This window comes from Toxorhynchites rutilus, chromosome 1 (assembly GCF_029784135.1).
Source record: "Toxorhynchites rutilus septentrionalis strain SRP chromosome 1, ASM2978413v1, whole genome shotgun sequence".
Classification (NCBI taxonomy): Eukaryota; Metazoa; Arthropoda; class Insecta; order Diptera; family Culicidae; genus Toxorhynchites; species Toxorhynchites rutilus.
This window is the reverse complement of record NC_073744.1, coordinates 87,210,112-87,226,235: the sequence shown is the minus strand read 5'-3', so window position 1 is coordinate 87,226,235 and position 16,124 is coordinate 87,210,112. Positions and strand designations below refer to the sequence as shown.

At 39.8% G+C, this 16,124-nt stretch overlaps 1 protein-coding gene across 1 annotated transcript in view; it reads right to left on the bottom strand.

The window, feature by feature from the left end:
* LOC129776568 (uncharacterized) overlaps positions 1-16,124 on the bottom strand; it is a 139,677-nt gene that overhangs the window by 33,928 nt on the left and 89,625 nt on the right. The window contains exon 2 of the mRNA XM_055782291.1: positions 4,540-4,929. Within this exon, the coding sequence (XP_055638266.1) occupies positions 4,540-4,929 (390 nt within the window). The remainder of the gene's footprint in view (positions 1-4,539; positions 4,930-16,124) is intronic.

Here is a 16,124-nt window from a genome sequence, read left to right as displayed (position 1 = left end):
TAGCTTTCAGTCTACTTCTTCATCAATAAGCAGTAGGTAAGCTTGAAGCGGAGTACAAAAAATGGGATATACCACAATAGTTCAGAATAATGGACGCAGTGGTTCACATCCAACAGAAAAATTGTAAAATTGAAATTGTATGATCGATATTACGCGAGATATTGATCACTAATGCCAGCCAACGAGAAAATAATGGAAATAAATAAATTAAATAATTTTCCCCAACCTAATATAAACATATCCAGTTAAAATCATGCATTGGGTGCACGAAAAAAGCTGATGGGACGTTGTTGAACAGAAACCGCGCTATGAGAGTACCGCGTTATAGGAGGGCTGTCGCAATTTCATCTCCGCGTTATATGGAAACCGCGTTCTGAGAGTACCGCGTTATAGGAGGGTTGACTGTATTTCTTCCAGCGTATCGATATTTAGTTATAATTTTTCGGTGGTTCAAACTTTGCTTATGCCTGAAAAAAAAATCGTTCAGTTACAGCGTTTGTACCTGGCAAGCACTCCTGGAATACTCCAATAGTCTTCACCTAAATGACCTAATGGAATATAATTATTTCCAAAGTTATTGACAATGGACAATTAATCTACTGAATTAAGTGTTACTTTTCTTTTTTCAATTTCTGGGCTATTTTATCAAAAACTACTACCGTAATTTTATAGAATTGTTTGTTAACTATTACTCTTCCAAGTAATCGACATGTTACTGTTTTTGTTAGATTGTGTTTACTCCCTTACACGACTTCTTTAATGTGTGTAAATATGCGTTGACAAAAATAAAAACCCACCCCAAAAAATAATATTAAAATCACTCACAACCTTTAAGTAATCCCTCGTTTCTTCATATTATGATAGTATGTGCAATATTGCTAGCAATCGATTATGAAGCGATATAAACAAAGTGTTGTTAACATTGTATTAAAAACAGCATTAGATAACGATTTTCTCAATGTTATTTGAATAAAAAACAATTTTGTTAAGTAAAATCAGCAATTTCATGAGTCTTCATTATGAAAACAACATTTTCCATAGCATTTCCATCATATTTAGCTGGATTCAAATCATAAAACTTAAGCCAAACATTTTATTCCAATTGAACGCACAATAAAAATAGAAAAGAAGTATAAAGGCCCGAGTTCGAGAAATAAAAAATCACACAATAAAATCATAAATATTTAGTGTGGCCTCCTGAAGCTTCAATGACCTGTTTAAGACGTTTGAGCATGCTATCGACCAAGTTCTAGAGGCGCTGAGGGTCGGAGGAACGGTTCGTTCCACGCCTTCTGGAGAGCCCTGGAATGAGTGTCCTTATTAGTGACACCATCTTTCACCACTTTGTTGTCGAGAATGGTCCACAAGTTCTCAATCGGGTTGAGATCAAGACTTTGTGGTGGCCAGTCTTCCGAAAAAAAACATACACATGTGTACGCGATGTTCAAATGTTTGTGTTATACACGAACATGCTTTTCGCTAGTGTTTATCCCAAACACGCCCAATCTTACACAAACATAAACATGTAGAGAAGTTACGCGTTTCTCACATTATAAACATACTTTATGTTTGTAATTCAAGCACATCATGTACAAAACATACCACCCGTTGCCGCAGTATTCGTTATTCTTCGTTTCCTTCCATGTACAGAGGAAAATTTCCATTTTTTTCCATGTCAACACACCAACACACCGTGTGGTGTGGTGTCCAATTCGCTTCTTCTAATCTACACACTACCGTCGCTTGAGGTGAAAACGCAAGAGAAACTGTACACCTTGTTTGATCATCATGTGAAACATTGGGATCAAACAACGTACAGTAGAACCCCGATTATCAGCGGAATGGTCTGGCTAGCTCACCGCGAATAACGAAAATCGCGGAAAACGCAATAAAGGACTAAAAATGAGTTTCAAACACTAAAAAAGGATATTTCAGCGTGAAAACTATGTTTTGTCAATACAGAAATCATTAAACTATCTATCTACAAGGTCGTGTACACCAGTGGTCAGATGATGTGAAAGCCATTTTTTTTATCCCAACAGTTTAGTTTATTAGGCTCATTTAGCAATTCAGCTGTAACAGAGCCGAATTCTTTCGTGTACATTTTTTATCTTAAGGTAACTTTTGTTGTATGTTACACTGTTACCATTTTGAGGCGTAAGAGTATCGCTATCTATCGATAAACATTTGTTTTATCTATTACACAGTAGCCGTTTAGGCATAAGAGAATTTCTATCGATGCGCAACACATGTCGCCTTTTTTCGGCGTAAGAATATTGCTATTGTTCGAATGTTCACAGCGGGACTATTGATATGAGGCATCCTTTGTTGCGTTATTAATAGTGCCAATTACCGATGTAGCAGATGGAAAATGTGAGTGGTAAGGGACTGGGATTACCGACACATGATCATTGTTGCGTGGACATAGTAGCTAGAATAACACACTAAGATGGTCAGTTGAGTGGACCTGAGTTATGAGCTCATGATCGTTCGCTTAGTAGCGGACACGCAACCAATTAGGCTACGATGTGAAAGCCATGACCAAAACAAAAATGCATGAGCCTATCACTCACTGACAAATTCCTAGAAGGCCTATAGCTTTACTATAGAACTTCCTGTCGCGAATAATCCGCACCGCGGATCATCCGCTCGTGGAGAATCGGGGTTCCACTGTATATCCTAACATACTACGAATGCAAACATGTCACATTTTAAAACACAGGTACAAAAAAATCATGTTTGTGTGCAAACACAAAACTGCGTATACGGCGTAAACATGTTCGTCTCGTACGCAATGTTTTATGTGAAATACGGAAGACTGATGGTGACCATTCAAGAGGTTTATTTTGCGTGAATGGAAAAAGGATTTGGTCTTCTCAGCAGTATGATTCGGTTCGTTGTCCTGTTGGAAAACGAAGCTGTTCCGTAGCCCAGTTTTTCGAAGCGGTTTCTTCAGGTTGTCGTTATGGATGTCAATGTAGACATCTGCTGTAATGATCCCGTGAATTCGCACAAGGATTCCAACATCAGTCCAGGAAAAGTATGCCCACACCATTACATTGCCTTTTCCGTGCTTGACCGTAGCCTGCAAATGACGTTTCTGCAATCCTTCAGCATCCTTCTACCACACTCTTTCGGGCTGCTTCTTGTTGAGAAGCTCAAATTTCGATTAGTAGTCCAAATTACTTTTATCCAAAAGGCTTTGGATTTGTTTACAAGTTTCGCGGGCAAATTCCAACCGTTTCAATTTATTTTTCTTGTTGATAAACGGACTTTTTTTGTGAATCTGCTCTTGAGTCTATTACAACTGATTGTAATATAGTCACTCTTTTTTTCCCATTTTTTTTTTATTTTTTTTAGGTTCATTTAGCAATTCAGCTGGAACAGAGAATAATTTTTGTTGTATATTCATTACATAGTAATCATTTGGTGTAAGAGTATTCCTGTCTTATCGACACACGTCGCCTTTTTTCGGCGAAAGAATATACATATTTTTCGAATGTTCACAGTTGGACTATACACAGCGGGACTGTGATATGAGAAATATGAGGCTTCCATTGTTGTATTATTAATAGTGCCAATTACCGATGCAGCAGATCGTAATGTGAGTAGTATGGGACTGAGATTACCGTCACATGATGATTGTTGCGTGGACGTGGTTGAAAAATACACAAAGATGTTCAATTGAGGGCCCTGAGTTATGAGCTCATGATCATTCGTTTAGTAGCGGAAACGCAACCAATTAGGCTACGAAGATTGTTACTCTTGATATTTTTCACAGTATTATTAACTACTGTAGCCTGGTTATGCATGAAATACAACCACATTTCAAAACATAAGTATTCAGAAAAAACCGCTAAGAACTAAGGAGCTGTTGTCAATAGAAATAGCCTCACCATCCTCACAATTTTTTTCCGTTACACAACTCCAACAGTATATATATGAAAGGCGTTCTCGATCGATTCCGAGGCTTGGTATAAACGTCGTTTGTACCATTCCAATGAAGGTGACATTACATTGACATTTTTACCCAGAAGCGTGAGTTGAGACCAGCCGTATCTGAGCAGTAAACAATCATGTAGAAGGAGCCTGAACCTTAGCACCAAAGCCATATATTTCAAATGGAAGTCAAACATTACAAACAATATTATAAAACAAGCTGAATTAATACACTGTAACGAACAAATGATTAATTATGTCGATAGTCTTTGAAGATGAACTTTTGTTTATGTGACAAAATATCACTGAATGGATTATGCATGCTATAGTTACAAAAACACAAATAAAGCTACATCGTCCGACAAAAACCGTTCAACGTACCTTATAGCAAAAATTCTTTCAATATTATCTCCAGCATTGAAAATGTGTGCGCTAATTAACGAATAACAAAACCGTTGATTATTTAATAGTGCATATAATATCATGAAATTATTTTAGTTTGCTTTTTCATATAAAAATTAAAGACGAATAATTGAGATTATTAAAACGAGAAGCAATCCGAGACTGTAATTATAGCTTGAATTCGGAAGATAAACTCACCTGAGCAGTGCTGGATTATCCAAAGGCTCTTTTTTCGGGATAACTTCGAGTGACTTCCCCGTTGACTTTTCCCAATAGTGATGTTTGAGTTTACTTTTACTGTGCTGTTCTTTGTCGTCATGGAACTTCGTAACCAATTTGCTGCTCTTCTTGGAGTGGGGTTTCGCGTAGTGCTGCGGATGCCCTGTCTCGGCTAGCGTTGTAATGTAGGTAATTGGTGTGGACTTGTGGCTCGCTTTCTTAGACCTGCCGCTAGACGCCAATGATTTGGCCGATTTGAATGTTTCGTTCTCATTTCCTTTAATCACCGTTACTGCAGCACCGGTCGAACGACGACCGTCAGGAGCTGCCTCGAGCGGTGAGATCACGCACATTAGCAGCAAAATTAACCTGAAATGTGTGGAAATAGACAGAAAAAATAAATAAAATTAGTAATAAACGAACCGAACCGAAATAATGAGTTCGGTAGCTTCTCTCTAAACAGTGTGCATTTTTAATTTCTCCCTAGAGAGTGAAAAACCTTGGTTCCCATAGCCGACTAGTTAGTGTCACCCATGTCGTGATGCTTGGTGCTTCGTGGTGCTGCGGACACGGTTCTAATTAGTCAGGGGGTTCTTTCGTACGACCGGCACTTGAAAACACGTGTTCTCTACCCTTAACTTAGTACACGCGTATCCTAAATCATATACGTATTTTTTTTATTTTGCCCTTGGGGTCTTCTTCTTCTTCAATGGCACTAACGTTCCTAGAGGAACTTCGCCGTCTCAACGTAGTATTACTTGCGTCATTTTTATTAGTACTTAGTTGAGATTTCTATGCCAAATAACACGCCTTGAATGCATTCTGAGTGGCAGGCTCTAGAATACGCGTGATCACAGTTGCCCTTGGGGTGCAGAATTCAAAATTTGGGTGGTTTCTCGGGTGTTAGGCCAAATGTCATTTTTGAAGAATTGTAACATATGAACAGCTTAACCGACTCACAATTTCCTAAGTGCAGAAGAAGGTTTTAACGCAAGACTACGTCTTTGATTTCTGTACTGGGGTGTAAGCTCAATGTTTCGAAAACGAGAGCGTTGCGTTAGAGGTGCAAGGTTTGGAGCGTTAATAACTCTTTGCCGCCTAAACGTAATTATTGACCCGAATACTTGTTTGAATAGCTTAATAATTGCTTAAAAACAGGCAACTGAAATAACACAAATCTGTATAGAAACTGGTACCCGCTCGAAAATCCATTTAGTTATGATTGCGAAGTGACTGAAGAATGGTCTCGCACTCTATATAAATGTATACAACGGTGCCCGCTCGGAAACGAATAGGACGAATGACCTTCGGCCTAAAGTTCCTTAAAAATAAGTACAGAACAGAACTGAAATCCGTTCAGTTATGATTCTGTAGTGGTTGGAGCATGTTCTCGCTGACAGCCAAAACACTGTGCCCTCCTGTGCAATGAAACCGCCTTATGTCAATGGTGCCAATATTAAATCTTCACAAATGGTTCAATCGATCGTCCATTCGAATTAGTGGAGAGTTTAATTTGCGCTGGGTATTTCTGAAATAACGAATCGATTCTTGTACCGGAGATTCTGGTGATCCGCTGGGTTGCGACAGAGTTCAATACAGGTTGGACTCGATTACAATATTTCAGCCAGATGAAGAAAGATAGAGGTTGGGTGTCAAAAAACAAATTGTAGAGTGGTTAAAGAGCTTTAATTAGGTTTTTTTTTTATCCAAAATATATATTTTTATTAAGGCTCATATGGCGTCAACCTGACGGGGCCGGGAGTTCAATATTTCGACAATGTTTGCCTTATAACTATGTTAGTAATATGTAACCGATTACTCGCGGTTGGCTCGAGGTTAGTATTACAAGTGTTTTCGTAATTGTGATGTTGCTGTCTTCAATGATCTGTACCTGTGCCCGACACGGGATACTTCCTATTGGGATGCAGCTGACCATTAATCAGCAACGCCCCCCTTGTCTGTACCCCATATCTAGCGTGGTGCGTCTTCTCGAGGAATCCAGGATAGGATGGTCACTAGCCGGCGCAATCATCAGCTCGTGTAGAGTTGTCATGAGCGGTACAACCTTTGGCTTTTGTTGAATCATCAGTGGACTGCACAACCTTTGGCCCGTGTATCTGTAAAGAGTGTGTGTATGTATTGCCGCGACTAAGTAAAAGTTTATAGATCGGATGGGAGGGATACGAAACAGGGACACAACGAAGGAAACATCATTAAACGTTGACATCGGCGTTTCTGTGGAACAGGTATAGATGAAGCAGAAGATCAGGATCCCGGCTACCTAAGATATCCCGGACGGGGATATCCGATTGTCTGCCTTGTGCTCTCAGTGCTCTAGAGAGCTGAGAGCGAGCAGCATGGAACCGGATACACGACCAGACAATATGCTTGATGTCGTGGTAGCCATCGCCACAATCACAAAGATTGTTTGCTGCGAGCCCAATGCGATAGAGATGCGCGTTTAGGTTGTAGTGATTGGACATAAGCCGAGATATCACGCGAATGAAATCACGACCGACATTCAATCCCTTAAACCAAGCTTTCGTCGAAACCTTAGGGATAATCGTGTGTAACCAACGACCGAACTCATCACCACTCCACATGCGCTGCCAACTAACGAGTGTGTCCTGACGAGGAATGTGAAAAAAATCGTTATAAGCAATTTGCCTTTCAAAAAGTGTGCCTTCTGAAGCGCCCACCTTAGCTAGCGAGTCCGCTTTCTCATTCCCCGGAATCGAGCAATGAGAGGGAACCCATGCTAAGGTAATCTTGAATAATTTTTCGACCAAACCACTCAATAGATGTCTTATTCTTGTTAGGAAATAAGATGAGCGTTGGAATTAATTAGGTTGATAGAAAGAATCAAGTTTATTATGAATTTTTGGCTTAAAATTAATAATAACATCTTCGACACTACTTTCTTATAAGTTTTCACTTCCAAAATGTTATTTAAATCCACTATTTTAGATATTTCACAGCTATACCATGTACTAAATTTCATCACCTTTCAAATGGGAGCAACAGAATCGTCCTACGCAGCGTACTTTAAGAAGTAGAGTCAATTTAAGGCAAACAGCTCCCGGAACAATCAAAAAGTTATAGCAATAACTCTGTCATTGTTGAAATTCGAATATATGCGCAGATGATTTTTTTTTCAACAAATATGATCGTCAATCATCTCCTGAAAGATTCTAGATAAATTAATTTTTTTTTTCATGTGAGAAAGGTGTTTTCTGACTTTAAGACTTGAATCAAAAATTAAATTCTTCTTGTATATTCAAAAAATGGAAAATAGATGAACAAAAAACAAATAAAAGTAACTTTGTTTGACTCGATTATATACAGTGAAAAGAAACCGGAGACTGTATATAATCGAGTCCGTGCTGTACTTATAAATATAACGCAAGTAAATGCTACATTGAGACGGCGAAGTTGATAAGCCAACTTAACGTTAAGAAAAGCAAGGGTTATGACAACTTTCCAGCAGACCTGATAAAAACAAACATGGGCCGGTTCTCTGGGTTTTTTCTAAGAGTGTTTATCCTCATCAACGAAATTGACCAGAAAAGGATCATAGATGGATTATTCATCGATCTCAAAAAAAGCTTTTGATACACATGACCATGAAATTCTCTTGAAAAAACTTTATCGTTATGGCTTAAGGGGAATGGTCAATGATCTAATAAAAAGCTATCTATCTGAACGAAAACAATTTGTTGCAATAAACCACGCAAAAAAAATATCTCGACACCCCGATCCGCGTCTCAGGAACCTGTCTATTGAGAAAATTACAGCTTTCCAATGCTTAGGGCTACATTTAGATTCCTGTTTCGACTCTATGTGGCCTAATGAAAAGAGTGCGCTGTTTCGTATCAGAAGAAGCATTGTTGCAATTTTATTATGCAAGTATTCATTCCATCCTTCAATATTTAATTATTGTCTGGGGTCATGCTGCGAAAGCAAAACATAAAAAAGTTCAAACGCTGCAGAATAGATGTGTAAAAGTAATCTTCAATCTTCTTGTATTATATCCGACAATTGCACTCTATCATGTTTACATCACCGAATTATACCAGCTATAGGCTTGTGTGACACTCTAACAATTATATTTATTCATCACAGTTTACACAATCCTAAATTCCATCACAACATATATTTTTCGACTCGGGCCAACTTTGCAAACATGAGAAATGGCAATAATTTACGGAGAAGCAGAGCATACCCAAACAATGTTCCTCTGGCAAGGTGGGACTCTAATATACCTTGCTAACCCACTGTCTCCCTGGCAAAGGAGATACACCCAACAAAATGGAGCTAAGTTCTAGACGAATAATCAGAATGTAATCGCCTAAGGATGGTCCCCGAACAGAGTTTATCGGGAGGCTTGACTAAAACGCCATGAACGCGAGGTGTAGAGCGATTGTACGCAACAATATGCTCTCCCAAATGCAAATCGATGAGATCAAGCAACAGGTGCAGAGAGAACTAAGCTCCAGAACAAACAGAGCAAGCGATGTGTCGAGACGAAGTTCAGTTCGGCTGAGCAATTCATTCGCGAAAGAGTACCGCAAATCAGCAGCAGTGGAGGCCACAGTACAACAACCCCCTGAGCCGGAAGACCCACAGTCAGATCAACAGCTACTACGCGATCTAGTCTTCCATTACGACGAGGCGATCTTACAGCTTCGAGACACGGATCCTTTGTCGCGCTCCAAGATCCCGAAGTTGCCGCATTCCCGTAGGCAGACAAGTGCAGTAAAGCTCATGAACGAGAACATTCTTTCGTTACACTTGGTTGATGCTGAGAACATGGAGGAGTTGAAACTGATGTGGCTGATGTTACTGTGCTGCAGTGGCGACTGCTAAAAGTTTGGGATACCGTGTAAGGCCAATAGGCGGATTACTCTAATATCTCCGTGTAAGGCCAAGAGGCGGATTGCTCTAATATCTCCGTGAAAGGCTTGAGCCTTTATGGCGAAGGAGATTGGAGCAACGGATCCTAAACAAGCGCGCCGCAATTGGAAGGCTGATGGCGTATAAAAGAGGCAGCAGATCGGCGAAATTATGTCGCCAAGTTGCTGTGATTGTGCGGCCTACTGAACTTCGCCAGCTTGGAGCTCACCAGCTGACTGAAAAACTCGACACACTGGTACAGCAATTGAGCGTTCTAACAAAACGGCTGGAACGTTACTCTGAATCTACCAAGCGCCAAGAACGAAATCGGATGTTCGGAGATAACGAGAAAGCGAAGGTTTGCCAGATATTAGCGATGTGACGAACTGGTATTTCGGAGACCCCAGTACAACATCGCGATGGGGAAATGTGGTTAGAACGTGGGAAGGAGAGTTTTGGTGAAATTGGAGAGATGCCAGCTATCATCGTCGGAGAGAACGATGTCAGCGAAGCCTCGCGGTACCTGAGGAACTGGGCAGCACCGGGTTCAGAACTTCTGTCAAAAGAAGCTGACCGTTGCACATCCAAATATAGCTGAGTGCTCCAACAGGGTGACCCACACAACATTCCTGAATTCGCCACCCGGGGCGTCCCCCTCTTCCTTGCGAAAGACAGCAACACATCGAACCCATCAAAGTACAGACTGATAACGTGCCTATCGAGTCTGTACAGAATACTGAGCAGCATCATAACCGCCAAAGTTTCTGCCCATTGCGAACAACATCACATCAACGCAGAAGAGCAAAAAAGATGGAAAAAAAAACGCATGGCTACAAAGACCGGATCGTCGACGCAGACATAGTCGGCCAGGCTGTATAGAACCAACGGAACATAAGTGTGGCTTATATCGATTACAGGAAGGCTTATGACTCCGTACCTCACTCGTTTCTTGGATCTTGGATCTTGGATAAATATCACCAGGATTCGTCACTCCGACATCAAGACGGAGCTGTGAGACAAGTTATTGAGTCGAGTGAACTGTGTCCTAAGGACTTTTCTCAACGCGGGGAACAACGTACGCGCGATCATCACATTCGCGGTTCCTCTGCTGACCTTCAGTTTTTGAGTAGTCAAGTGGAGCAAAACTGACCTAGAAGACCTTGAGACGAGGATGAGGAAAGAATTCAAAAAGACCGGAATGCACCATCCTCAAGCACTGCAGAGAGTAACACCCCCACGCAAAGAAGGGGGACTTGCAATTGTCGACATATCTGTAGTGTGTGTTGCCCAAATACGACAACTGCGCGAGTACTTCACAGAACGTCCCAAACAAAACGCGCTATACCAGGATGTCTGCGCCGCTGACAGTGGATACAGTGCTCTGCACTTGGTGCAAGCGGAGTACCAACTCAGCTCCAATCTGCAGACAGTGGAGGCGAACATTGCAGCTTGGAAGCAGAAGGCAGTGCTTGGTGACTGCCCCCATCAACTGAACCGGCCACACGTCGACAAGGCCGCATCTAATTTGTGGCTAACGCGTGGTGAACTCTCTTCAGTAGTAGAAGCCGACATGATAGCCATCCAGGACAGGATAATGCCGACAAGAAACTGCAGGCGGTACGTCTGGCATCAAGACGTTGATGACATTTGCCGGATGTGCAATCAACCAGGTGAAAACATAAGGCACATTACAAGAGCACGGGAAGCCTTCCGTTATGGCCAACACCACAACGTTATGGAGCGCCACAACAACGTGACCCGCATTGTTCATCGACAACTGGCGCTCCAATGTGGTCTATTGGAAGACAACGTACCCAACTACCGGTACCTGCCTGCACCTGTCCTGGACCGTTTCAAGCTGTACTGGGATCGCAGGTGACCGACCTCTCGATCACCACAACCGTCCAGATATTATGGTGCATGACAAGAGCGACCGAAACGTCACCATTCCGCTCGCTCTCTCTGGAACTGAAATTGTCCCGAAAACACTTCTGGAAGCGCAAAAGATGTTGGTTATGGAGAAGAAATTGGCCGGCATCCAAAAGTCGATCATCCTTAGCACCTGCGCGATTGTCCCACAATTCCTCGGTCAGGACCAGTGTTATCACACAAACAGATTCATCTGGAAAGGTAAAGATTTTTCCGTTATTTTTATACAGATTCTGTACGGTACAGGGTACAGATTTTCGTGAAAAAGTACAGATTGGTACAAATTTTTTCCACTTTTGAAATTTCTTACATTTGAGCAAAGCAACATTAAGGTACATCACGACTTTTACGTTGCACTATCACTAGGTGCTGCTGATCATAAAAGCATTTACAATGCAATGATTAATCAGTTTCATAATTCAGAATTCCTTACAAGGATCGTCTGAAAAAATTCACGACGAACTGTGCGATATATGTTTAACCCCAGATCAACAGATTGACTCGTTTGTTCCAGTATTCAGCCTGAATTCACGATGCTAAATGAAGAGCTGAAAGTTTTTTATTTGATCATTCTCACTAATATCTACAAGGAATTTTACGTTGCTGCAATGTCAAATGCTATTAAATTTGAAAATCATTTCAAAAGCGGCAAGAATTTTTAGGTTGGGATAACAGCAGAAGAAACTATCAGAACAATGGGCAGCGAAAAGCAAATCGTTTTTAAGGATATTTGTCGCAGTTTTTTTTGTGGAGCTGTTCAAGCAAATGGGAAAAAGATCCGATTTTACGATCCAACGCTCAAGGCTGTAGCAATGTTCAATCCCAGAAACTTTTCCATTTTGACATGCATTAACATTGTGTTAGAAGCGTTCCCAGGATTCTACAATGGGAATATACAAGATCTGGATAATCAGAACAAAAATAAGCTTCGAAATGGGCTCAGTAACGATTCGATGAACGCTATTTTGAAGTCAAAGGATTTGATTAAACATCGTGGCGGCATCTCGAAAAATTTTATAAATTATAGTATGCAATCTAGATTCAGAAAAACTATGTATAAGCATCATGAAACAAAGCAGAACTTGCAAATGAAAATGTAGTATTTGTAGTAAATAAATGAGTATTTTTTTCATGCTAATAAAATATTTTTTTCTCTACAATTTTCGATGGTACAGATTTTTGAAAAAAAAGTACAGATAGGAAAGATTTTCAACCGCTCTGGTACAGATAGAAATGTCAGTGTTGCCACATTTCTATCTGGCAACGAGCAGTCCCCCTTTGGCATTCAGAAGCCCGGGGATGGTGAATATTCAGGTTAGGTTCGGTTAGGTATATATATATATATATATATATATATATATATATATATATATATATATATATATATATATATATATATATATATATATATATATATATATATATATATATATATATATATATATATATATATATATATATATATATATATATATATATATATAGTGCCCTTGGTCCCGAGACTTCAAAAACTATAAAAAACAAACACAATTATTAATTACGAAAGCCGAATCCAATTTTTTAGGAAGTATAGTATTTTAAGATTTTTGGAGAAAATGGGAAAAAGTTGATTTTCTGAACCACCCTAAAAAACAAGTTGATTATATCTATGATATAATCGCAAGGTTGACGTGGGACTACCGCTGTCAAAGTAAGCATTTGTATTGTATTGATTAAATTATCGATTGAATGAAACAATTTTCACATTCAATTGAATTTAACATATTTGCTTTGTAAGTAAAAAGTTTGAACAGTTGCCATGTAAAATCAATTCACGCATTGTAATACATTATGTTTTTCGTACAAAGTACAAAAGTACTCGCAGCTTGCATATGTTTGCAATGCGGATTCCCCCAGGCATCTTTGCTTTGAAATCTATCTTAGGGAAACACATGTTAGTGGGAACAAAACTACGCCCGACTTGCATGTGTTGGCAAAGCGGATTCCCCCAGGCACATTGATTTCGAAGTCCGTGTTTGGGAAACACATTTTGGTGTAAATAAAAATACCCTTACTTGCATGTATTTGCAAAGCGGATTCCCCCAGGCATATTGATTTTGAAGTCCGTGTTAGGAAAAACACAGCTCGGTGGGAACAACAATACCCCCTACTTGCATGTATATTTGCAAAGCGGATTCCCACAGGTACATTGATTTTGAAGTCTGTGTTGTAAATCGGGCCAATCAAAACTTGACAGTTAGGGCGTTTAGATAACGCTTGACATTTTACAATTATTCAATTGTTTATCTCATGGAAAACAGCATTTTATTGATTGTGATAGTCGCGTATACATATTTCCTATCAATTGATGCAAACATCTTTCCGATCTATTAAGAAATGTTCGAGTTATGAGCATTCGGAATCTTTCATTTTTTCCTGCATATTCTGTGGTTAGGTTTTCGTTTCATCCCCGTATATTCCGGTTAGACGTAGTCCCACGTCAAAAGAAAATGGACACCCTAATGAAAAAAATTAAAAAATACGGGTCTAATAGTTTTCGAAAAGGAACAAAACTACCACTTTTCATGAAAATCAGAGAACCACTTTATCGGTATGGCATGGAATGGCTGTATGTATAGTTAAGAATATTCGTAATCAAGTGAAATAAAAACTTCTCTTCTGCCAACATAATGTTTTCCTTGATCAAATACCTGTTATGAAGCAAAAACTGAAATAAGGCTGGGAAAGGCAAACTGGTGGAATCGCTAATATATTCTATTCGCTGAATCGATCGCTTCGTAAGATCGCATCCAACACCGCATCCGTTTTCACTTTCATCTTCATCTCACTTTCGCCAGGTAACAAAGGCTCAAATTAGTTGGATGGTACCCGAATACAGCGAATGTCTATAAAGAAAACATTTCCGGGCCAACCTGTATAATTAAAACGCATTGAAAAGTGTTTCCGATAGTTTGGAGATCGCTGAGATCGATTGCGTCCTCCAAATCATTGTACGCGGCGAAAGCACGTATAAAAGCGTATTTGTCACCATATTTCAATTCAAAACGCAGTATAAAAAACGCTCATTGGTTTTTGCCATCAACAAAGCTTGTTTTTCCATTTAAGATTATGAGCTAAAGAACGAAGAATCAACAAATGTAGTTTTTTTTTTTATCTACCCTCAAATTTCAGCAAATCGCGAGGAATAAACATGTTGTTCTACCGTGAGAAAAAAATGGTTTCCCCGGTAAGCGGTCAATGGCCGTCCGAATGGTCATGATGCATGTGAAACATTTCTCTATACTTTTCTCAAGCTTAAATGCATCGATTTGGAGCGTCACGTTTGCTTAGGTCATCAAACAAACGCTGAAAGAAGGTGTGCTAGCGACAGAGCCTGAGTGGGTGTAACCCGAAACACTAGTTTCAGTAAACAATTGTAGGTTTCCCTTTCACCCTAAAAGCTTTAAATTAATTTTGTCTCAATCCATCATTCGTTCTCGTCTGAGCCTCGGAAAGTATAACGGTTACTGCTCTAATACGAATAGCCTTGTTTTGTCTCTGCCTGATATTTATGGGAAATAATCCAACGGCGATTAGATTTGCATAATCCTGAAATGAATGGTTCACCGACAAACGTTCAAACATAATCGCATCAAATATGTTCAAGGTCTACAATTAGCGATATGGTCTGTGAGTCGCTCTTGGGCGTCTAGCTGTTGTCGTCAAGTATATTTGTTACGCGGGGAAAGATTTATCGTCTATTTCTCGTAACAAGCGCTCAAACTCTAAAAGAGAACTTGTGAAAAAATCGACCAAATTTTCTAGATATGAATATTTCTCTCAGACAAAACGATAAATCGTGTTGGGCAAATAAACAGAAACTGAAGAACAAAGGCTTTATGACTTTCGTGGATGCTGCTGACTCACGTGAGCACTCTGAAGATCAATGGGTCGTTAATGAAATTAAAACGGCTTATTCGCTCACGTGGAACTATATTTTATCAATCACGGCGAGATACGCGCACAGGATGGAGCCTTTCACAGTTATGCAGATGCACTAATGCGATGTTTGTCAAACTGCCACACAATGCGACGATGATGACGGAACTGCGAGGTTTCCGCACGCTTTCTCCACCGAAACCCCAGCCTGGGAGGTATTGCATTTTAGGCAATGATGGAAGGCACCTGCATAATAATCACGGCTGGTGGGATATGGATTGACTAATCTGAAGAATTTTAGGTAGCGCAATAAAAATATCGTTAGTGTGCTCATCGATGAAGTTATGTTGTGGAGAAGACGGCGCCGTTGAGAAACAAAATGTAATAAATTTGTTTATTTTTAGCTCATCGCTGAGTATAATTAAATGATTTCTGAGATGCATATAAAGAGGCCTGAATGCCGGTGAAAGATTTGTTTACTCTGACAAATTTATTAACCATTTAGTAACTGAAACCCAACTGGGATCATTATGCTAATATGCGTGCTTTTATGAGTCTGAACCCGACCTAGAAATGTTGTATAAAAGTCGGTATCAGAAGATAAAGTGAATTGTCAGTTTCATCATTAACCAAGGGACGAAGAAAGATGTGAAATGAGTAGAAATTGTCTCGTCTTGTTCAAACGTCATAAACAGAACAGTAACTAAACATACCGAATTATTCTTTCAAGTCAGCTTCATTATGAATGCTGCGGTACTTTGAAGGAACAGAACGCCGAGATCTCGTTTAGGCTCATATTTTATTGATTACTAATTCGCACACTT